This window comes from Aedes aegypti, chromosome 2 (genome assembly GCF_002204515.2).
Source record: "Aedes aegypti strain LVP_AGWG chromosome 2, AaegL5.0 Primary Assembly, whole genome shotgun sequence".
Taxonomy (NCBI): domain Eukaryota; kingdom Metazoa; phylum Arthropoda; class Insecta; order Diptera; family Culicidae; genus Aedes; species Aedes aegypti.
The window spans coordinates 217,338,462-217,364,546 of NC_035108.1; the positions used below are offsets into that span (position 1 = coordinate 217,338,462).

Below are 26,085 nucleotides of genomic sequence, written 5' to 3' on the forward strand. Positions count from 1 at the left end.
GATCTTGAGATACATATGATTGAATAAAATACAGTAATGACACGATTTTGTCAGCCCCCGATTTTATCTACCCCTGATTTTATCTACCCTCGATTCTAGCACCTTTTTGACCCGATTTCGTCTACCACTGATTTTAGCATTTTTTTTCCCGATTTTGTCAACCTAAAATTTATATATATTTTCGTCAGAGTAAGCGTGGGCAATATTGGGTGCATAAAGTCAATTGAGACCTTGGCCACGTCTATACAATCATCTAAATACCGAACTGTAGAAATTTGAATTTTTTTTCTATCTTTATTAACGAGATTTTTAGCCCTGGGCTAGTTCATCTCGAGACCAACGGCTTTGCTTCTCTTCCGACGGAAGTCGTCACTATAACTTTCACGTCATAAGGATGGGATTCGATCCCAGGTCCTCGGCGTGAGAGGCGTGTGTTCTAACCACTACACCAGGTCCGTCCCCAATTTTTAATAATTATCCAAGAAACTGATCAATGTTACCTTGGATTACGGTACATAGAAAATGGAAATGAAAATCAATGCTTATATTAAAAAAATCATAAAACTAGGTCATTAAGTTAAAATTAAACTTGAAACAGTCGATTTTTTTCCCGATTTTAGCTCTTTTCCAATTTTGTCAACCCTAAATGCAGCATGGGGCTGACAAAATCAGGACATTACTGTATACCCCTTGTGCCATATAGCGGATGAATTCTCAATCAGATTTTTCATCGCCATCTAGTTTTTGATCTGCTGGATAACTTTCCCAAAGACCAGAGTTGTTAGACTCACACTCAAATCTCAATCAATACGCTCTCCCGTGAGAGCAAGCTCATTAGAGATCTACTTCGCAAATCTCACGCTTGAGATTTTGATACAAAATCACTCAATCAACTCAAACCGTAAAAAAAAATCAGTCGGAAAACCCATCAAAACCACGTGAAAGCCGAATCTTATTGTTCACGTTAGAAAGGATTACTATAATTTTACCAGACTAACAAGAAATTATTGCCGTGTGTGAGTAAACTGTGGAAATACGACACAATGAGTCAAAAAAGTGAGCCAACTCATACATGATTTTTTGACTGCTGAGTTGCGTGATTGACAACTCACGCATGAAAAATCTCAAGATATAAGAAATTGAGTTTTTCACAACACTGCCAAAGACACCAACCTACTAGCTCATTTGGATGTTGAGAAATCCGTATGAAACTAATTTTGGACCCCTCCTGTCCACGCTTTTCCCGTTACTAAGAGAAGGGGAAGGGTTCAGGGGGGATGTCTTACCCAAGGATCGTAAGACCAACTTGTGGGATGCCCTATTTGCCGGTATATTATGCTATAATATATACCCCTCGGTTTATAGACAATTGACGTTCATCCAGTCCGTTAACATTCATTGCCACGTGAACTACACCGACGTGTGTATGCCGAACATGAACTCGGCCTCTTTCTCCAGCGAACAGCCGACCCGACAAGACGTGCGCTGCTAGGTCGTGTAGTAAGTATACGGCATCGTTTGGGCAATCCTCTGCGGGATGATTATCCAAATTCCACAATGGCGATCCTGCCAGGTTAGCTACATAATAAGTAGCTAATAAAAAAGCGAACGCTGGAACTAGTAATCAGCGAGAGGATTTCCCACATGCCAAAATAAAAAGTGAAAATGGATGTGGAAAAAAAGTGTCATTTTTCTGCGAATTGCCAGTGCCTTGTATAATTGTTCTGGACACGAGAACGATGGATCATTTTCTCAAATATGTCAAACAATGAAGCCACGACATAATGGAAATTTGATCTGATGAACTGGAAGTGGAAACCAAGCCGTTTTCTCGGTAGCAGGCAGTGTGTGTGCGAGTGACAAAAAGAAGAAAAGTGTTTTGGAAAGTGATCAAATTGTGAAAGATTGCTGTCAACGTGTGTTAGTGATGAACGCGCGACAGTATATTTTCTAATGTAAAGTGATCGCTCAAATTGAGTTTTCGCTGTGATGAGTTGGTTCCACGGGCGGGATGCTCGGTGAATCAATGAAGAATATGAGAATCTGCCACGAGTAGGGACTCTCGATGCAGAATAAGCGCTTCATCCACGAGATGGGACACTCGATGGATTCAATGAAACAAAATCCACAGGGTGGAGATTTCGAATTGAATATTTTACAAGACGGGACGCTTGATGGAATATATATGAATCTGCCACGAGTCGGGATGCTAGGTGGAGTTTTTTTTTTTCAGATCGAATGGGACGTTCGATAGAATGAAGATCGATATGGGATATTCGAGTCTATCTTCCACGAAGTAGAATACACCGCTTGAGTTTTACGGTGCATCGGTTATGTGACGTTCAGAGGAACGACATTGAAATCTGCCACAAGTCGGGACGCTTAGTGGAGATTAAAAATTTCATTTAGGAGATGAAATTGAATCAGATTGCCATGAGGTTGAATAAATGCTGCTCAGAGTTGCATGTCACCTGATAGAAGGAAAAAAGAAGCCTGTTGCCCTGTTGTCATAAATAAAAAGGGGCGGGGGGATAAATGGTGGTAAAAAAAAACGATCTTGAGCCAATGAAATTACTACGCATCGTTTATTGGTAAATATAACACTCGCAGAGGAATGTTATAGGGGCCTAGATAGCCGTAGTAGTGAACACGTACCTATGCAACAAGACTAATCTGAGGGTCGTGGGTTCGAATACCTCAGGTCGAGGATCTTTTCGAGTAGGAAATTTTCTCAACTTCCCAGGGCATTGAGTATCTTTGTACCTGTCACACGATATACGAATGCAAAAATGGTCAATTGACAATGAAAGTTCTCAGTTAATAACTGTGGAGGTGCTCATAACTGAGAAATAGGCTCTGTCTCAGTTGTTTGTGACGTAAAGCTACAAAGAAGAAGAAGACGAGGGATGTGAACTGAAAAGTGAGCCAGCAACAAGCAGGGCGCCGCAAATCCATAATTTGGGAAGCCCGGAATGAGCATATTTCTTTTTATTTGAAGCTGAAAACTAGGAAAATCTGTTAGTGAAAGTTCGAATGAACTTCTCATCTTCACTCGGATATCTTCCCTAATAAAAAGGAAACGAATCTGCAATATTTTCCTCTAACAATTTCAGCTTCAGACTTTGCTTCTTCTCTTTGGAACATGATGATGACTGTCGTTCGACACGAGGTCCGACCACAATTTGGTTCGCTATGGGTTGATCACCAACAATTTAGAAATTTGGATCACGGAAATCGACAGCAAGCTCATTGATTTCAAATCGACCAACTTGATCATGATGATCATGACACAAGATAACCATAAGCAAAACACACTGAATCCGTATAGGGTGATGATCTATGCACCCATTGGTTGAAGCATACGAATTTGAAATGGAAAGCTTCAGCAACTTATATGGAAAACTGTGAAATTCATGTTGTCGGTTGATGAATCAGTACATGAATCAAAACTAAAGAATTGAATGTGTGACACACACGAAGTTTGTAAGAAAATCACAACAAATCGATATAGATGTTCATGAATCGATCTATAATGTTAAACACACGGATAAAATGTATGGAGTTCAATCAGTGTGACACAGTTTGTGTAGAAATAGTTGTTTCTGCCCTCAGTGGCGTTGCGTATATTTATACACTCATGCCACCTTCACCACTTGGGCGTTTTAGTGAAAAATATAAACAAAAAATGTGCGTGTTCAAGACATCGCTTGGCGAGAGCTCGATACCGTTGGCTTCGTGGACATGCGGATAGTGTTACCAAGCTTAAGTCGCATCGAGTCAATGAGTGTGGGTTCGATTCCCGCTTCAGTCCGGAAAAATTTACGTCAGTAATGTATTTCGACTGTGCCACTAGGCGTTGCATCCTAGTCCGTTGTGTGGTGCTTCCTTCAAAGGGCAAATCTTCCACTGGAAGCATTAACAACGTGTGTGTAGCGTCTTAAAAAAGGCGAAAAACAGTAACGTGAAATGTTACAGAAGACTTCTAGTTTCTTACTTTTCGCTCTCTTGCATCGAATTGTACGCAAGAGTTAATCTCTTGTCATGGACAGTGTGTTTATTTTCTCTACTAGGAGGAATTTTTCTCTGCGTGACAGCCCACAATCTACAACACTGAGCGCCACTTAGGCACATCCAGTATCTGATATCTCAACAGCAATGTCGTCAAAAACAAAGAGAGATGCATCAAATCAGCAATGAATGCCCGTGGAATCAAATAAAGCCAACATTAGGGGTTTACCCAAATTAAAGTTGTTTTAATCCACTAGGAGGACTTTGAAAGCTATCGCTGGATAGAAAACAAAACCTCACTGGGTTGTTTTTTTTTTTCGCCGTTGTCAAACGAAAACCACCTACTGAGAACTATATGCCGGTTAATTCAAATTTGGGTTATATAACGGAAGAGTCTGAATGAGTGAAAAGAAGTTATGTTTAGGTAGAATAGTGGCTTCGTCTAGTTCTTGAAGCCAGCAAATCCGTCAAATTCGACGATTCAATGTAATATGTTTAATTGCCAGAAACTAACAGTACCAAATCGATGTTATGTATTTGGTGCTTCCTCCTGTATGCAGTATGACAACCTTGTCAGTCCTTTTGTTTTAACATGGTTTTGCAGTCAGCGGGGTTGCTAGTCTATTTGTTTTACCTTGAACTATAAAAAACATATGTAACAGAAAGTCTAGGAATGGAGTAAATTTACATATTTCATTCTCGGCACCATGAGATTTGTTTTTAGAGAAGGAGTGGGATGTGGGATGCCCTATTTGCCGGTATATTATGCTATAATATATACCCCTCGGTTTATAGACAATTGACGTTCATCCAGTCCGTTAACATTCATTGCCACGTGAACTACACCGACGTGTGTATGCCGAACATGAACTCGGCCTCTTTCTCCAGCGAACAGCCGACCCGACAAGACGTGCGCTGCTAGGTCGTGTAGTAAGTATACGGCATCGTTTGGGCAATCCTCTGCGGGATGATTATCCAAATTCCACACAACTAACCGCATTTATCCCAAAAAAAATTAAAAAATAATTGATCTACTAGTCTTCTACTAGTGTGGTCATTTAAAAATTCAAGGTCCGCCTCGGGCTTTTAAGAGTTAAGGAGTGCCGCCAGCCATATGAGCAGGAATCCAGGGATTTTATCAGGAATTGCTATAGGGATCCCAATTTCCTATTATGATTCTACTGGTTATTCCTTCAGAGTTTCTCTAATTATTTCCCCAGTAATTTTACTAGGTTTTACTGGGATCCAAGGAATCAACCAAAAAAAAAATTCCAAAGCGTCCACAAGATTTTTTTCTGAAAAATCATCAATATTTCCGCTAGTGAATCTACCAGGAATTCAGCGAAGCATTGAACTAGAAATTCTTTGTTTCTCTACTCTAGGTATTCCATCAGGAAGCTTCTACAGAATTTCAAAAGATAATTCATCCAGGAATTCACATTCAAAAAGCAATGAGTTATTTTTACTTTGTAGGTATTTTGACGAAAACATTTATTAAATTTTGTTTACAAAATTTTACTTAAGGTTGTGACTTCTTCAAAAAAAAACACTGAAAACATGTCTTTTTCTGACAATTTCTGAGCATTGGATCGACCAAAACTTTAAATAAATGTGTCATTAGAATCGTATTTATAATAATTATTTGAGAAGCACTTGCAAAAGTTCGGCGTAAACTACTGAAAACTTTTAATAGGGTAGGTGTACCATAATGGTTTCCTATTGCGCCATACGTGATAATTTGATTATTTTCAATATTGTTTATCATTCTGTGTGTTTTAGTAGTTTACTATCAAATGAATCTTGATGTTAGAACATACAACAATATTTAAAATGTGAAAGTTTTCGAGAAAACACATATGGCCAAATAGGGACCCACTATAGCCATAACTGGTACACTTTAACTTATTAATAAAATAGTCATTAGAGTCATAGTGCAAAAGTTTGCGTTCAACCTTTAATATGGTGTATCATGCAAACATTTAGGTTCACTAGAACTTAATTTTAAAACACGGAAATTCTATGAAATCTCATACCAATCATGTACGCACCATTTTTTGACTAATAATAATAATAATAATAATAATAATATTTTTTTCGTTAAATCAGCTATTTAATCGGTTGAATAATGGCAAATTTAATGAAGAAAATTATTTGTGTGTGTCTCAGGTGAACCCAAACTTCGTTTTCTCATTTGAGATCTGTTTCGAAAAACTCACGCATTGATGCAAAATCACTTGTTCACGTTCATGGCGTCAAAACTCAAATGAGATTGCCCTCGTGTAAGAGCTCAACGATTGAGATTTGAGTGTGAGTCTACCAACACTGATATTCAATTAACTTATACTCCAACAGTTTATATGATAGGACTAGAATATTTGTGACTAGGACATTGTTTAAATTGATAAAAAACATATTGACATTTACTGTTTTGTCTCAAATTCCGAACACTCGGTGTTCTGGCAGCCCTGCCGCCCCTATGAGAAGTGAGCCGTGAGTGACAGTTGATAGTGAGAGGTGAGAAAGAAAGAGAAGGGGAGATGACAGATGTCTTAAAACTGTCATCAGTAAAGTAGATGTAAATAAAAACAAAAACAGGAAGAAATAAAGGTGACTGAAAGGATTGAATAGTGCGCAAATTAGTTGAACGATAAATTACCGGTAGAAATACTAGAAAATAGGCGAGAGTTGTTAGTGGAAAAAAGGTGTTGGATGATTGCAGGACGTTTCGAGGTTATTACAGCCGTAAGTTCGAATTTAATCAGGAACGAACCTAGAAAAACAGAGTCCGTATATTACTTTTAGTACTCAACGTAATACAAACCTTCTGGACAATTTACTGGACAGACGAGAAACGAAGCAACAAGACCATCAGTACAGACTGTAGGACAGAGAGGTAAATTACAACAAAAAATACCGACGGAAAAATTAAGTAGATCTTTGATTTGATAACAGACAACATACGCACGAACATTGAGTAAGACGATCGGGTTTGAACATTGTACCACTGGAAGAATTGTAAGTTGTAATCAATTTAGACATGAACTTAAACATCTAACACATTTATGAAATTCGATAGAAGTTTAAAAAAAGACATAGCTAATCGCTTGGGACAGGAAAGCCAACATAGACGAAGGCAAACTAAAATTGTAAGTTGTATTAACAAAACTGTATGATTCTAAATCTGTACTCATTCAAACACAAACACTTTGATTTAATTACAGTTTGATCTACCCGTAAAAAGGTTGATTTGCAAAAACCGTTTGTTTTAGCCGATTTGATCCGAACAAAATCAAAAATTTTAAATCGGATTCTTCGAGATGGCTTCCTCACCTTCCAAGAACGAGCTATGTTTGTTCTGCTCGATGTCGGAGTCAATGTCTGAGGACGTTGACTGGGTCCAATGTGGGAAGTGTAAACACTGGGCCCATTTTTCGTGCGCTGGTGTTGACCAAGGGATTGTCAATAGTCATTGGCTTTGCCCACAGTGTGTCCCTAGTAGTGTTCAGCAGCTGAGAGTTCCTGATGCGGCCGACAAGAAGAGGAGTAAGAAGTCCGGCAAGAAAAGCGATGGAGGGTCCGATCAGGGAGTTGGTTCCGACGTTGATCCAGTTGAGAAGCAGTTGGAAGAGGAACAACTTGCCAAGGAGAAGGCCTTCGCGAAGCAGATGGAGGCGCGGAAGAAGTTACTCGCTCGGCAGAAGGCGTGGAAGGAAGAGCAGCTGAAGCAAGAACGGGAGATGCGTGAGCTGGAACTCCAGGTTCAACGCGAGATGGAGGAGCAGCAGTTGCAGCACGAGCAAGAGATGCTAGATGCTCAACTGGCTGCGGAGAGGGATTTTATGAAGAAGCGGGATGCGATCCGGAAGCAGTTTGCTAGCAGCGTTAATAGGGTCAACGCGTTGAAGGACCAAGAAGGCGCTGTTGGTGGAGCTTCGGCAGACAATCCGAAGCAGAAAGTGCACGAGTGGCTGGACGAGCAGACGGAGATTGGCAAATTGCCGTCGGCCGCCGATTTTCGGGGAGCGTACCCCAAAGGTGATCCGCTGCGAGCGGAGTCAAAGAAAGTCGAGCAGCCGAAACTGATGAAGAAGGTGCGGGAAGTGGTCGAGACCGATTCGGAATCAAGCGACGAAGAAGAAAGCAGCGATTCGTCGGAGGATCGAGTGAGAAGTAGTCGTCATAGCAACAAAGCCGGCAACGGGCCGGGGCGAAGCGTTGGTCGAAGCTCGAGATGTAGCGAAGTTGGCGATAGGTCGGAGCGAGCCGTCGGCCGAATTACGAGAGAGCAGCTGGCCGCTCGAAAAGCGGTGTCGCAGCACCTTCCGAAGTTTCGTGGAGAAGCGGAAGTTTGGCCGCTGTTCATCAGCAGCTTCGAACACACCACAGCGGCGTGTGGATTCACAAATTTGGAGAATCTGAAGCGGCTACAGGACTGTCTGCAAGGAGAAGCGCTCGAGGCAGTCAGGAGCCGATTAGTTCTGCCAGATTCAGTTCCGGATGTTATTCGGGACCTTCGAAGCTTGTTCGGGAAACCGGAGAAGCTGTTGAAGACGCTGCTGACGAAGGTGAGGAGCGCTCCAGCGCCGAGAGCTGATCGGCTGGAGACGTTTATAAATTTTGGTATCACGGTGAAGCAACTGTGCGACCATTTAGAAGCTGCACGACTGACCGACCACCTCAGTAACCCGATGCTGGTGCAGGAGTTAGTAGACAAGCTGCCGCCAAGCTACAAGCTGGACTGGGTCCGGTACAAGCGGGGCAGAGTGGACAGTCCGCTGAGGATGTTCACGAACTTTGCGACTGACATTGTGTCCGACGTCTCCGAGGTGGCGGAATTCACCACACTGTCGATGAACGACCGGGTGCGGCCTGGGAAGGAGAATAATCGGAAGAAGGAGTTCGTGCATGTGCACGAGTCTAAGCCGAAGCGAAGTGAAGTCAATCGTAGCGAGGTGGCCAGCCGACCTTGCTGGATTTGCAGGCGAACGGATCATCTGATTCGGAACTGCGAGGAGTTCAGGCGAATGAACATCGCAGAGCGTCTGCGAGAAGTCGAGAGGCAGAAACTCTGTGGAGTCTGCCTCAACAAGCACAATGGTAATCGCTGTCCTTCCAAAATTCGGTGTGTGATGCGGAATTGTCAGGGAGCTCATCATCCTCTGCTGCACCGGGTAGAAGAATCAGTGCAGCTGCAGAAAGCGAAATCGGACTGCACGGTGATTTTCCGGATGATGCCGGTGACGCTCTACGTCGACAAGCGACAGTACGATACCGTCGCATTCCTGGACGAAGGATCGTCGGCGACTTTGGTGGACGACGTGGTCGCAAAACGGCTGAAGGCAGAAGGGACACTCGAGCCGTTGATCGTCACGTGGACCGGGAATATCAACCGATTTGAGAACGAGTCTCGCAGTGTCGAAATGATGATGTCGGCAAAAGGTTCGAGAGAGAAGTTTCCGCTGTTCAACACGCGAACGGTGTCTGAGCTGCAGCTTCCGAAGCAGAATGTTCGGTACGCAGAAGTGGTGCAGCGATACAAGCATCTTGCAGGGGTGCCGACAAAAGACTTTCCGTACGGGGTACCAACGATTCTCATCGGTTTGGACAACCTTCATTTGTTCGCTCCGTTGGAGTCACGTGTAGGGAAACCGAACGAACCAATCGCTGTACGCTCGAAGATGGGCTGGACGATCTACGGTTCCGAGAAGCGAAAGCCCACGGTGCAGACTTATTTGAATCTACACTCCGTCGCACCGGTGAGCAACCAGGAGCTTCACGACCTGATGCGGCACCAGTACGTGTTGGACGAAACAGCGTGTTCGTCGTTCGCTGTTCCAGAACCGGCGGAAGAGAAGCGGGCTCGAGAAATCCTTGAAACGACGACAAAGCGGATAGGCGATCGTTTCGAAACGGGATTGCTGTGGCGCAAGGACGAGAGAAGATTTCCCGATAGCTACCCAATGGCCGTTCGACGGATGAAAGCCCTCGACCGTAAACTGGAACGCAGTCCAGCGCTGAAGGTGAACGTGTGTCGGCAAATTGAGGAGTACCAGACGAAGGGGTACGCACACAAAGCAACCGACGCCGAGTTAACGGAGACGCCACAAGCTGCTGTGTGGTATCTGCCGCTGAATGTTGTGGTTAATCCACGGAAACCGGGCAAGGTACGCCTGGTCTGGGATGCTGCAGCGTCGGTGAATGGAGTCTCCCTGAATTCGGAGTTGCTCAAGGGTCCGGATATGCTAGTTCCCCTCCCGCGGGTAATTTGCAATTTCCGAGAGCGTCCGGTCGCCTTTGGTGGGGACATACAGGAGATGTACCACCAAATCCGCATCAGAACGGAGGATAAGCAGGCGCAGCGGTTCATTTTCCGAGGCAACAGCGACGATGCTCCACAGGTGTACGTTATGGACGTAGCGACTTTCGGCTCCACGTTCTCGCCCAGTTCAGCACAGTTCGTGAAGAACTTGAACGCCGAGCAGTTTTCGGATCAGTACCCGGAGGCTACGGTAGCGATCGTCAAGCGGCATTATGTCGACGACTACTATGACAGCGTGGACACAGTGGAAGAAGCGGTTCAGCGAGCGAACGAGGTGAAATATGTCCACTCCCGCGGAGGTTTCCATATCAGGAACTGGGTGTCCAATTCAGGCGTGTTCCTGGAGAACCTTGGAGAGCGGAGTAGCGAGTCGTCGGTGCATTTCAGCCTGGACAAGAGTACCGAGTACGAGCGTGTGCTGGGAATCGTATGGGATACGGTTGAAGACGTTTTCTGCTTCGCCAGCGCATCGAAGTCGGAGTACGCTGAAGTTCACAGCGGTGATAAACGTCCGACGAAGCGAATCGTGCTTAGCATCGTGATGGCGCAGTTTGATCCGGTGGGGTACCTAGCGCCAGTCATCATACTAGGAAAGATGCTGATTCAGGACCTCTGGCGGACAGGGTGTCAATGGGACGAAGTTGTGGATGAAGCATCGTTCGGCAAGTGGAAACGGTGGACGGACATTCTGGCAGACGTTCGAGCTTTCAAGCTGCCACGCAGCTATTTCGGCAGTGCGCGATCGGAAGAGGTCCAGGATGTGCAGTTGCATATATTTGCGGATGCGAGCGAGACGGCGTATGGATGCGTGGCATACTTTCGAGCCGTAGTACGCGGTGAGGTGATGTGTGCGCTCGTGATGAGCCGAGCGAAGGTGGCACCGTTGAAGCAGCTGTCGATTCCGCGCCTGGAACTTCTAGCAGCCGTGCTCGGCGCACGGATGTCACAGACGGTGTACGAAAACCACAATTTCCACATTACGAAGGTGGTCTTTTGGATCGACGCAGAGGTGGTGTTGTCGTGGATTCGGTCCGATCAGCGCCGCTACAAGCAGTTCGTCGGTTTTCGTATCGGAGAGATCCTGAGCCTAACAAGGCTGGCTGACTGGCGATGGGTGCCGACGAAATTGAACGTGGCAGACCAGCTGACGAAGTGGGGTAAGAACCCGGAAATAGACCCGAACAGCGCGTGGGTACGAGGACAGCAGTTCCTGTACGAGAGTGAGGAGGAATGGCCGAAGAAGAGTTTGCCACCGGCGAACACAATGGAGGAGTTGCGGGTTCACCTACTGCTGCATGATGTGAAGGTTCCAGCGGTACTAGTGGACGCGACCAGATTTTCGAAGTGGACGGTCCTGGTTCGAACGATGGCGTGTGTGATCCGATTCGTTTCGAATTGCAGGCGGAAAAGGGAGAGGCTGCCGATTGAGACGCTGCGGGCAACGAGAAGTCAGCTGAAGGTGCTGATACCAAACGCGGGAGCTTCAGTTCGCGTGCCACTGAAGCAAGACGAGTATGAGAAGGCGGAGCGCTGCTTGCTGAGGATTGCGCAGTCGGAGAGTTTCGTCGATGAACTGAAGGTGTTTTCGAGGAACAAAATTCGACCGGCAAGCCAGTGGATGGCGATCGAGAAGTCCAGTCCGCTGTACAAGCTGACGCCGCTAGTTGACGAGCATGGCCTGATTCGAATGGAAGGGCGAGTGGAGCGTGCGGAGTTTCTACCGTTCGACTTGCGGTTTCCGGTGATTCTTTCGGACGACCACCGGATCACGAGGCTGATAGTTCAGCATTACCACGAGAGGAGCGGCCACGGATACCGCCAGGCGGTGAAGAACGAGCTGCGACAGCTGTACTACATTCCCCATGTAGACGCGGTGGTAAGGAAGGTGTCGGCTTCCTGCATGTGGTGCAAGGTGCATCGTTGTCGTCCTGAAGCTCCGAGGATGGCCCCGCTTCCAGTGCAGCGAGTAACGCCAAATCTACGTGCATTCAGCTATGTTGGCGTAGATTACCTGGGACCGTACGATGTGACAGTAGGACGTAGGACGGAAAAGAGGTGGATCGCGCTGTTTACCTGCATGGTGACACGCGCGGTACATTTGGAGGTGGCGCACGGGCTGACAACGCAATCGTGTTTGATGGCGATACACCGGTTCATCGGCCGTCGGGGCTGGCCGATCGAGTTCTTCTCGGACAACGGGACGAATCTGCGAGGAGCCAGCAAGGAAGTAGTGGAGGCTGCGCAGGGCATCAGAGATGACTGCGCAGACCTATTGACGAACGCGAGAACGAAGTGGACGTTCAACCCTCCGGCCGCACCGCACATGGGAGGCGTCTGGGAGCGGTTGGTCCGCTCGGTGAAGGAGGCGCTTCGGGCGCTCGACGACGGAAGACGGTTGACCGACGAGATTCTGCAGACGGCCATCGTTGAAGCGGAGGACATCATCAACACCCGTCCGTTGACGTACATGTCGCAGCAGTCCGATGAAGCAGAAGCACTCACTCCGAACCATTTTCTGAGGGGCGTTTCACCGAACCAGCCATGCGTGGCGCTACCACCTCCCCATCCAGCGGTGGCCTTGCGGGACGCGTTCCAGCGTTCGCAACAATTGGCTAGCGTGATGTGGGAACGGTGGATAAAGGAGTACGTGCCGTTGTTGAACCAGAGGACGAAATGGTTCGGCGAAGCCAGACCGCTACGGGCAGGAGATCTGGTGTACGTAGTCGAGGGTGCCAACCGGAAGTGCTGGGTCCGTGGAGTAGTAGAGGAAGCCATCAAGTCTGGTGACGGAAGGGTCCGTCAAGCGTGGGTGCGTACCAGCACCGGAAGGTACAAGCGAGCGACAGTAAAGCTGGCCAGAATGGAAGTACAGGATGGTAACCCTGAGCCGGATGTGGCTTCCGGGACAGAGTTACGGGCCGGGGAATGTTCTGGCAGCCCTGCCGCCCCTATGAGAAGTGAGCCGTGAGTGACAGTTGATAGTGAGAGGTGAGAAAGAAAGAGAAGGGGAGATGACAGATGTCTTAAAACTGTCATCAGTAAAGTAGATGTAAATAAAAACAAAAACAGGAAGAAATAAAGGTGACTGAAAGGATTGAATAGTGCGCAAATTAGTTGAACGATAAATTACCGGTAGAAATACTAGAAAATAGGCGAGAGTTGTTAGTGGAAAAAAGGTGTTGGATGATTGCAGGACGTTTCGAGGTTATTACAGCCGTAAGTTCGAATTTAATCAGGAACGAACCTAGAAAAACAGAGTCCGTATATTACTTTTAGTACTCAACGTAATACAAACCTTCTGGACAATTTACTGGACAGACGAGAAACGAAGCAACAAGACCATCAGTACAGACTGTAGGACAGAGAGGTAAATTACAACAAAAAATACCGACGGAAAAATTAAGTAGATCTTTGATTTGATAACAGACAACATACGCACGAACATTGAGTAAGACGATCGGGTTTGAACATTGTACCACTGGAAGAATTGTAAGTTGTAATCAATTTAGACATGAACTTAAACATCTAACACATTTATGAAATTCGATAGAAGTTTAAAAAAAGACATAGCTAATCGCTTGGGACAGGAAAGCCAACATAGACGAAGGCAAACTAAAATTGTAAGTTGTATTAACAAAACTGTATGATTCTAAATCTGTACTCATTCAAACACAAACACTTTGATTTAATTACAGTTTGATCTACCCGTAAAAAGGTTGATTTGCAAAAACCGTTTGTTTTAGCCGATTTGATCCGAACACTCGGCTTTTGTATGGCGATTTGGTTGAAATGTTTCGCTGAAATATGTCATCAAATTACAAGGAAATGGTAGTTAATTCAATTTTAACGTCTTCCTATCTATTATTTAACTCGGGAGTAGTAATGATTCTCTAGTTCGAGACCAGTAAAAGTTGCGCAGATGAATTTATTCGTGAAATTATTCATTTGAACACGATTTATTAGTGCGTAAATGAGTTTAAATATCGGAAAAGCTAAACTTGTTATTGTTGTGATGAAAATAAAAGATGGAATAACTGGGAATAATAACTTAATTTTACTGATGGAATAATATGTAAATTTAAAACATAGCTATTTGACAAGCATCTTTTAGCTGATTTTTCAATGGGTAATGTTACTAGAGATGTTATTCCAGGAGAAAATGTTAGTTATTATTCTCAGTAATTTTAACTCCTTTCCAAATCAAAATCATTTACTTCTCTCTGGAAGATGGCGTATCGGCCCCAATGGACATACAAAATATTTCTGTTTGGCATTGATTCTTATATTTTTGATTGCTTACTATTTGAATAACCTGTACGTTTGATCATAAGAAATGTCTAAAAAATCTTTTGAACAACAATTTTAAAACCAAAAACGACTATTATTTTGAGAAATTTTACATTTAGTATATCACATTACAGCAGGAGCTGGAATAAAATGTTGCGGTTACAAAATAGAGAACGTATGTAGTTGTAAGGACAAATGTAATCTTGATTGCTTTAAACGGAACACGACTAGAGCATGCTAAAGTTTAGCATTTTGTATGAAAATCGACATACGCTGCTATTACTCAGAACATCGCTGTATATTTTCAGTGTTGTCCTGTCAATCTGCCAATCATTCTCAAGATGTTATAGAGAGGGCCAAACGTGAGCCTGGGGGGTCAACGATCAAATCAACCTTTACTACTATTATTTTGGACACAATTGTAGGTTTACATAATTTAATTGAACTTTACGAAGCCCAAGTTAGCGAAAATATATCACCTATTATTGAGGAGACTATTACTATCTGGTTTTCGTAATCTGGATTTCGAGGCTGGTTACTATCGACACCTCTCCATTTTCATACTCAATTATTTCGTTAAAATACTGATGTGACAAGCTAAGCAAAAAAAACTTGTGGTAGAAGGTACTCACTCGTTACTGGCAAGCTGATAGAAATGTTGGAGAGAAATCCCGTTGGAGGATAGCGCACGAATGGAAGAGCAATTGTCGGTGCGATGGTTAGTGAGGTGCCCGGGGGAAGTGCCAGCCTGCCGTCGTCCGTTACCCAAATCAATCGCTTCATACGACTATGGGGTTTCTCCGATTCGTTGCTAACTTTGTGCGCCGATGTCGTTGGTGCTTCTGCATCGTCTTCATTTACGGGAGCTTCCCTGGGTTCACGGTTAAGCGCGCCTGCCTGCCGATAATCGTCGTTGGACACATACTTTTTTCTGTATTTTTTGTTTTCCTTCAGCAGATATTTCTTCAAGCTTTTGGCCGATGCTGCCTCCGTACTGGCAATTATTTCATCAAAATTGTTATTAGATTCAACATCTTGTTTTAACTCGTTTGGTGTGTCTTCTGAGTTAGTCTTGACTGTTGGTTGATATGGCGCAACATATCGTTTCTCTAATTTATCACTAATGATGACTGGATTGGAGGACTTGTTGCTATTGCTATCACTATCACTATTACTATCGCTACTACTACTCCTACTCCTACTACTTTTAACTGTGCTACTAGTATTATCTGCACTGTCCGTAGGATGATTACCAGCCATATTGTGAGTCCCAGCTTTGTGAGATATTACTGTTAGCAGGACAAAAGCTATCCAGCACCATCGTATTTCCATTTTAGCACTTGGTGGTCAGTAAGAAAGGGTCCAGTCGGGGAACTGAAAAAGAAAAAAAAACAAAATTTATTGGAAGAAATCAGGCAAATCAAAGTCATCATGTGCGATTTCTTATGTCCTTTTCTATGGTATTCCCCTTTATCACAATGTTCTTCCTGTATTCCGGTAAAATCACCACGACCCACATAGTAAGCTGTTATTACCGATGACACCAGAAAATTAAGTTTCACCTTCAAAAGCGAATAATAAATGAGAAATAAATTTTCACCATGCAACGCGTGATTAACATGCATTTAACGTCTTCAACGCCGTATCATTGGTGCAATCAATTAAGGGTCGTCTGCTTGTGCGGTTCATTTTGCATTCTGATCGTACCGAAAGCGGCTTTTGGGGACAGGCTTACATCAATTTTCTGTTTGCTGATTTGACTATCGTAGATTTCTTTTTTTTTGGTGCTTGTTGTTTATTTGTTATTCAACCACAGAGGGAAAAATGTTTGCGTACTTTTGGTTTCATAGAAAACACTAACTACCTCTGCATTGAAATTAGGTATTTGAGCTTCAGGAGGCTAAGTTGTGTTCTGTTAAAATTAAAATCTTTCAAGCAAAATGCGCTCCAGAATAATTTATTTGACTAGGTAAATGAGAGATATAAACGCGAACGAAGCATTACACAGATGATATGATATGAAACATTTGGGACCTAGATAGCCGAGGCGGTAAACTCGAAGCTATTCAGGGCTGCAGAGGGTCGTGGGCATTGACGTAGAAACAAGGGGACCAGCCCTTAGAAATTCTTCAAGATACCGAATATGAAATGAAAACAAAATCTAGGGGAAAGTATTCAATATCGACAGATGGAGAGGTGTAAGCCAACATTAAACGTAATTATGGTGACATAATGTTAAAATAATTTGTACCCACCGGAACTTGAAACCACAATTTACATGATACATATTTCGTTTCTTTTTGCACCTTTGCACCTCTAGGAACTTTTCAAAAATTTACTAAAGAGATCATCCTGTAATTCAATAAAACATCAATAACACTTCCACTTGGAGATCTTCAATGAGATTAAAATATACCTTCTATTCTATCATCATCATGTATAGTTAATTCAGGTGAAATTGATCAGTAGGGTGAGATTGATCACTGTGTCACGATTTTATGTGATGCAGTATTAGGCATCAATATCAATGAAACATGTGGTAAACGAACGTTGTTTGTTAAAATTATTGTCGAATTATGTGTTGTGAAGTTTTATGAGTTAATCAATGTTCTTTTTATTTCTATGAATCAACGTAAAATTTTAGAATGATGTTATGTGTGGAATTGGCAGATATCCATAAACTTTAAGTTCTAAACAAGGATATGGACATGTAGTTAGCCTGGAATTGTGAGGGTTAATTAAAATATGAGGGTTGCTATTATGAGGATGCTTAAAATATATTCCAAAATCAGATTGTATCATCAAAATTCTAATCAATTTGCTTATTTTGTTAAAATAATTAAATATCCCAGAGTTGGCTTTGTAGCGCTTTGAAATGTTTCACCGAAATGTTTCATTGAACACACATTTTAATACCCTATAACAGTTTATTTGAATGTTAAATACAAAACAGCACTAAACAACATCAGCAATTCAGTAGAATATTTGAGAATTCTTGGTAACATCCCTCTTTTTAATAAGCAGAATGTTCTAGATCATATGAAACGGAGGGAACTCTAAGACAACATTTAAGGCTTTAGTTCATCGAGATTAAACATTACAACAGCATTAAGGAAATATGTTCACATCAGTTTAGTGTCCTAAGCGCACTTCCATAGTTATTAACAGAGAAATTTATTAACCCAAGTTGTATTGCTCGTGGACATCGATATAATCAGTCTTTAAAAAGTCACACCCACATTTTATTCTGAATTTCATAAGAACGTGGCAAGCCACGTTGGGTAAGCAAGTTTTCCCTTAATTCTGTATCTGATTTCCCCACAAATATTCCCAAATACCACAAACAACATTCACAATTTCAACAAATTTATTGAATATCGAAAAAAATCTTTTACAAATCTTGACTTCAACCATACCAAAAAATTAACAATGAATCTTATTTTCATCTAAATGGTTTCAATGAATTTCTTCTCAGATACGTCTGCCGATTTTAAGAAAAATGTCTGCCAGAAGTCGTAGTAAAAAATCATTAAAAAATTTAGTTGAAAATTCTTGTTCTATTTATTTTTCATGAATCAAAAAAGTGATAAAGGAATCTATATAACACTGTACATTTGAGAAAAATTTGCACAAAATTTTACCATATTTCCTAATAATTTAAAATGAACAAGAACATCACTATGAACCGTGGCATTATATCATAATTCAGAGAAAAATCTAAAATTAGTGATGCATAACAAAAAATGCTCAAAAATTAAGTTTACAAATGCTATGTTAAGGTGATTATAAAACGAAGCCAAACTTTGAATTTTCAAGAGCCTCGTACCGTTCTATGTCCCCATTTACCGTGCACGCTAGTGTAACATTTGCCGTGCGTATATGTTTCGTCATGCTTTTATTTCGTATCTTGAAGAAACGTTTCTAGTGGAGTATTTATGTGGCAAGTAGTGTGCGCACTAATTTGTAAGGTCAAATCTTAATTTACAATAAAAGCCATAAATAAATGAAAAATGTGCTAAATTACTATTTTTTTTATTAAAATCGTTATAGGAGGTTCGACTGTATTGTCCAAACGTTCAAAAACTAAATATGAAGAAGTTCACTCATGACATAACAATAAATCCAAAAACTACCCAATAATTGCATGCCTTTTACACTAATGTACGGTAATAGAAATCATATAGTAGATGGGTTCATTCACCGTGCATTTGTGTTTCGACAGAAACACAATAAAAAATTCTAATTTGCATATAATCTATTTGCTCATACGATGAAATATATCCTACTAATAGTATCCGCAGTGAAAACTTGTTGAAATTTTGAAAAAAATCATATTCTATCGTTAAATTGAAAAATATGAATTTTTGGCGTTTCTACTAATATTATTGAAAAATCTTATTATCAAAAAGAATTCACATGATTTTGACTACATAAAGGGCGAACACGAAATTATTGCGATACATTCAACAGGGCATAACTTTGCTACCATTGTGTAAAAATCAACCAAATTTTGCACACTTTCTCATTGATGTGTATTGTTTACATGCTGTCAAACTCGAAGTCGTGGTTTTCGATTCAATGAAAATGAAGGTGAACCAACGCGAGGAGAGAACAAGTTCTTTCCAAACACCTGGAATTTCCTGACCTGTCGCACCGGCAGTTGGGAAAAATGTTGAACATTCACCATTCCACCGTCTCCAGAATGTTGAAGCGGTTTCAGGAGCGGTTGACGTTTGACCACAGCAAAGGAGCTGGAAGAAACCCGAGACCGGAGAACAAAAAGACGGTGGGAAAGGTGAAGCGGATGATTAAAGCAAATCCCAGCGTCTCAAGCCGTGATTTGGCTGAAAAGATCGGTATGTCGCAGAGCTACGCCCAGAATGCAAAGAAAAGAGCTGAACTATATACATACAAGGTACAGAACTTCCCAAACCGCGATGAGCGGCAACAATGGACGGCTACAACTCGGACACGGAAGCTCTACGAGAAGATGCTAACAATATATGGCTGCTGTGTGATGGACGACGAAACGTATATAAAAGCCGATTTTAAGCAATTTTCGGGGTTGGAGTTTTTGATCGGCAAGAGCAAGTTCGATGTAGATGACAAATTTAAGAAAAAGAAAATGTCGAAGTTCGCCTCCAAATATCTCATTTGGCAGGCCATCTGCTCTTGCGGACTGAGAAGTGAGCCCTTAGTGACAAAGGGCACAGTAAATGGCGAGATCTACAAATCTGAGTACCTCGAAAAGCGCCTTTTGCCGTTCTTGCAGCAGCATGACGAAGCTCCGCTATTTTGCCCAAATTTTGCATTATGCCACTATTCTAAAAGTGTCCTGGAGTGGTATTAGGCCAACTCTGTCCATTTTGTTCCAAAAGACATGAATCCGTCAAACTGTCCTGAGCAACGCCCGATGGAGCAGTACTGGGCAATTATGAAGCGGGAACTTCGGAAGAGCAAGAAGACAGTCAAAGACGAGAAGGACATGTTAAGAAAATGAAAAAAAAACACCGACTGACACTGCAAAGACTTCGATGGAGGGAATCAAGCGAAAATGCCTTCAATTTTACACTCAAGGCTCCATCGATTAACTTTTCTTTTGATTTTTGAAGTAAATATGTGTATAAAACTACCCTAAAATTTTGGTTTGATTCTAAACATTATAAAAAAATTGGCATGGCATTTTTGGTGTCGCAATAATTTCGTGTTCGCCCTTTACCTTCCAGGTAGATGCATTCATCACCTCGGAACCTTGCTGACGGCAGACAACAATGTTAGCCGTGAAATACGGAGACGCATCATCAGAGAAAGTCGTGTCTACTAAAGGCTCCAGAAGAACGTGCGATCAAAAAGATTCGTTCACACACCAAATGTACCATGTACAAAATGCTGATTAGACCGGTGGTCCTTTACGGGCATGAAACGTGGACGATGCTCAAGGAGAACCTGTAAGCTCTCGGAGTATTTGAACGTCGAGAGTTTAGCACGATCTTTGGCGGTGTGCAGGAGAACGGTGTGTGGCGGCGAAGGATGAATCACGAGCGCGCTGTATACATCCTGAAGATAGCAAAAGCTGGAAGAATGCGTTGGGCGGGGCATGTTGTAAGAATGTCGGAACACAACCCTGCAAAAATGGTGTTCGCTTCCGATCCGGCAGATACAAGAAGGCGAGGAGCACAGCAAGCACGGTGGTCTGACCAAGTGCTGCAAAATCTGGCGAGTGTGGGTCGCAGTTGAGGATGGAGGGAGGCAGCTGCGAACCGAGTAGTATAGCGTGGAATTTTTGACACGGTTTTGTTGTAATACCAATAAATTAATGAACGAATTAACGATAGTCCTTACGTCCCTTGACAAAGACCAAAACGCATCGGCCAAAACGCGGGAACATGAAAAAAAACATCGTTTATCGACTGAGAAAGCCATCCGAATGTAGTAAAAAAAACTTATCAATGTGCTTCTGTGACCCAACGATCCTTCTTGTGACCATAAATGAAAATAATAGGTAACACATACTACAAATAGTTATGTTTTCACAGTAACATTTCTTTCTTTACTCTCACTTAACTGCAAGGACTTGGTCGGTGCCATTATTGATCAATGACTCTGCAGAGTTATGTTCAATCACGTTATCAGTTATCAGTAAGCAGACTTCCGAGGCACACTCCCCTCTAATGAGAAATGTGTTCAATGACCATATATCAGCCTATTTTATCATCTCATCTGATAAAATTGTAAGGGACAAGAAAGTTGAATGGCGATGTACCAAATGTATGCGATTAATTCTTATAAATATGTCAAATAATGCTTTATATTTCAAACTGGTCGTACACACAACCTTTAACCCGTATAGGCCTGAGTGAAAGCATAAATTCTAAAACTTTCACCGCTCAGTGAGTTCTTAATGGATTCAAATGATTTTTTGTCAGTATACTGGCACACATATGTAGTTTCTAGAACTGAACAGAGGAACGCGGAACTATTCCTGTGGTCGGAGTTATTCCGGTGAATCACTGGGTCAGGTCCGGTGAGAAGGGTATTGTGCGTTTGTGCCCTTGGAGGTAGGCAAATTTCAAGTCACAGATAATTTCCGGAATCGGTTATAATGTGGCCACTACATGACGGAAATTTAAGAAAATTGCATCAGTGTAAACTTTTTGAGAAACGATCAAATTGGATAACTATGAGTTTTGCATTTGATGAATTCTACAAATGACCATTTCCGGGTCCCGGGACGCCTCAAACTTACGATTAAGTGGCCAATTTGTTTCTGAACATCTGTGCCATGCTTATGGGAACGCATTTTAGTGCACAATTATGTTTGATTTCTACTTTTCGAGAAATGAAACGTTTTAGTATCCAACAAACCTATAGCCGTTTCTTCCGAGCATTACGTCACATCCGGGAAAGGTCACATCCGGTATATTTTAAACGTTACAAAACTCTTCATTTATAATGTTGAATATAAGATCTTAATGATTTATGCAAATTAAAACGATTGTCATTGCAAATAAATAAAGGTAAATTGGCATGTCCCAAAAAATAGACCTTTTTTACCCCACTTGACCCAGTAGCCCACCGGAATAACTCCGGCCACAGGAATATTGCCGAGTTCCTCTGGCCACTTCTAGAAACTAGATATGTGGACCAGTGAACTGATAAAAAATCATTTGAATCCGTTAAGAATTCTGTGAGCGGTGAGGGTTTCAGTATTTTTGCTTTCACTCAGGCCTATACGGATTAACAGAGCAAAATGTAAGTTATCGAAAAAATATTAGTTTTAATCAATTGAAAAGACGCGTTTATATAATTAAAATCTGTAACTAATTACTTCATCATTAATTAGCTTATTATTGATTATTATTTACAGCCAAGCTATCCTTCCATTGACTTGTTCTCAGCTCGAAAGAGGACTCTACCAAACGATTAAACACGAAAAAGTGAAATCTTTCATAATTTCGGGGTCAACCTGTTGAGGACACAATTTGCGTCATATTGCTTGGTGCTTGAGTGCGCATCTTGTGTCCTAAATACTTGTTTTCCCTTTTTCCCTGCCTTCCTTGGATGCGTGTTCCACTTTGAACTTTTTGATTCAAGACCGTACAATTTTCGATTCGCCGATAAATCGGATACGTCGCACATCGCCCCCTTTCCTCCCTGCAGATTCCTGTACGCATTAAAATTTATTGCAAATTCAGACACAACATACGTATATGAACTGCATGTAGGTGGATTAGGTGCATCATGAACACACAGGGCGAAATATACACCCCTTTTTTCTCTGAGTATATACATCTACATAAAAATTTCATACACTGCATGAAATCTGTATTGTATCTGAACTTTTTGACGGTAGGTATGAGAGTTTATGTTTTGCTTCAATCGTCCTTTGACTATTCTTAATTTTTTCTCAGCTTTAAATTCACTAGGCAGTGCGTCTAAATTTGAAGCAAAGTAATGAACCCAAAGACGCATTTATTAGCTACAGTTAACTCTCCCTTACACGATATTCCATATTTCGATATCAGGTTACAGAACCATAGTAAAAGTTGGGTTTCATGGCTAGCTCGATAGTCCCTTGGATCGCAGTTGCACTGGTTTTGTGTTCTGTAACTCGATACCTCCATAACTCGATGATCCCTTTAATATCGAGGTATGGAGAATTGACTGTAGTATGATTGAGAAGAACCCGCTTTGCAGATCAGAACGATCGACAATCTTTAATAGTTAATATCGTAATCACTTATGTTCATGAAAAAAAATTGCCACTGTATCTTTTTACCAGCCTTTGTTTTTCGACCCAATTTTTCATCTCGTTTTTGTCATTTTATATGATTTTCAGCATCATGAATAAATGTAGTAAGTCGTACTAATATTAAACTTGATTACTTGTCGAGGGTAATAAAAAAAAACTGTTGTCATTTTATGGTCTTAAAATAAGCATTTGCTTAATGTGTCAATTATGCCCTTAGTCTCTCTATGTCTGCAAAATATATAAGATTCAAACATTTTGAATAGTGTAAAGCAACCAGAGTGTTTCCAAGATGAGCAATTAGAGAAATGAAACTTGTCTGTTGTAACGATACTCGTGAACTCATACTGAAGATGAAAGTGGTTTTTTCTATCATAATCCAGCAGAAAAACTCTCGCTATCATCGGCGGTGTTTCCCAGGCACGCTTAAGTCACCGGTGTCAATTCTTGTTGGTTACTCTTATTGCAAGGAGTCGAATCGTGACTGCAAAACTGGTTTTCCTCTGTTTGAACTTGACTGATCTTCTGGATAACCACTAGAAGAGACGCTAATTTGTTACATGGCATTTTTTATTTCATTTTTTTATTAGTATCATTTCAAACATTACATTCATTTCATATATCTAGGTGTTCTGTGTTACGAGACCACACTATCATCCTAATTTGGTAAAACAAATTTAAGATTATTTACTTAAATTTTATTAACATTCTGTTAACAACATATTACATTTTATTTGCCATAGCAGTTCAGATTTTTTACAGGTGAGTTGATTTCTCCTGTTTATAAGAAAAAAAAACGTTTTCAACTTACTTAACCTAACTTAACCTAAATATATAACGCATTAATCGTGGCAATAGAAGATTGTAACGATTTTCGCATGAAATTATTAATTATTTTATTTGACATTTGTTTCAATGTTTCAACATTGGATATTCTATATAACTCATTGGTACTATACCAGGAAGGAAGCTTCCGGATCATTTTCAAAATTTGAAAATGGACAGCTAGTCCATATTGGTACAGCATACAACATGGCTGACCTGAAAATTTGTTTGAATATCAAAAGCTTGTTCTTAAAACAAAGTTTTGATTTTCTATTAATAAGGGGATAGAGACATTTTACATATTTGTTACATTTGGCTTGAATGCCCTCATTGTGATTTTTGAAAGTTAAATTCTTATCTAGCATGAGCCCTAGATACTTATCTTCATCTGACCAATTTATTGGAACCCCTCTCATCGTGACAACATGTCTATTTGAAGGTTTCAAATAAAGAGCTTTTGGTTTATGTGGGAATATTATTAGTTGAGTTTTGGAAGCATTAGAAGAAATTTTCCATTTTTGAAAGTATGAAGAAAAAATATCCAAACTTTTTTTTATCACTATTACGTTTTATTTGATAAAATAGAAAAGCATCATGAAAAAGAAAATAAACGAGTAATTATTTTCATGAAAACATAAATTTAAAGAAACACACATTTTTATTTGTCTAGTTGCAAAGTTTTAATGCTTTTCTTTTCAACATTAGCCGTTTTTATAAGCCTATGCTGAGATAGCAAATTTAAAAGTACAGCTAAACTTCAGTCAATAATTTTCAGAAATTAACTTTTAGCATGCTCTACATTACCTTCAATGATCTTTTATCGTTTCTTTTGATCTAAAGTTGAAATGTCTTTTCAAATGTTTTAAAATTATGACTTCAGTTTTTACCATACTTCCATTCATAAGTTTTATAGCGAATTTGAAAAAAAAAACAATAGCAAACCCGTAAATTTTGATTTTTTTTAGGTTATTTCATCAAAATAAGAAAGTCTTATCTGAAATTTGATTTGAATAATTAACATATTATCTTGGAAAGTTACATTATATGTTTATTTCATAGAAAGAAAAAAAAATGGATTGTTTAATTTGTACTTCCAATTCAACCAAAATGCTAGTTTTATTTAAAATTTGATAAATCCCGGGATCCCGGGCTTTCCCTGGACAAGCTTAGATTTATGTCCCGAATACCGGGATGAGCAAAATGGTCGGGAAATGGAAACTCTAGGATGTAGAAAATTCCATCATCACCAGGAGCTTTCATATTTTTGAATTTTTCAATAATAGTTTTCACTTCTTCCAAATCAGTCTCCCAGGAATTTTCGAAAACGTTCTCTTGATTGAGAATGTTTTCGAAGTCCTGAGTAACTTGATTTTCAATTGGACTAGTAAGTCCTGAATTAAAATTTTAAAATTGTGCGCGCTTTCAAACTGCATAGCAAGTTTTTGAGCTTTTTCGCAATTGATTAGTAATAATTTGTTTTCCTCTTTCAATGCCCGTATTGGCTTCTAAGGTTTTTTCAAAATTTCAGGTAATTTCCAAAAGGGCTTAAAGCCAGGGTCCAACTGAGAAATTTTATTTTCAAAATTTTTGTTTCTTGATTGTTCAAAACTTTTCTTGATTTCTTTCTGCAAATCCTGCCAAATAATTTTCATAGCAGGATCGCGAGTGCGTTGAAATTGCCTTCTCCTCACGTTTTAAAGGCGGATCAAGAATTAAACTCATCGTCTATAATCACGGATTCAAATTTTACTTCACATTTTAGAATTGCAATGCTCCTGTCTTCAACAATGGAATTTGTAAAAGTTTCAAGAGCATTGTCAATATCAACTATTGTTTACAAAGAAATGTTAACATCAAGATTAAAATCAATATATGTTTCATATATATATTCCAGTCG

General features: G+C 41.0%; 1 protein-coding gene across 1 annotated transcript in view; it reads right to left on the reverse strand.

Moving 5' to 3' along the window:
- LOC5569275 overlaps positions 1-26,085 on the reverse strand; it is a 68,969-nt gene that overhangs the window by 6,427 nt on the left and 36,457 nt on the right. Inside the window, exon 2 of the mRNA XM_021843989.1 lies at positions 15,247-15,988. Within this exon, the coding sequence (XP_021699681.1) occupies positions 15,247-15,946 (700 nt within the window). The 5' untranslated portion in view covers positions 15,947-15,988. The remainder of the gene's footprint in view (positions 1-15,246; positions 15,989-26,085) is intronic.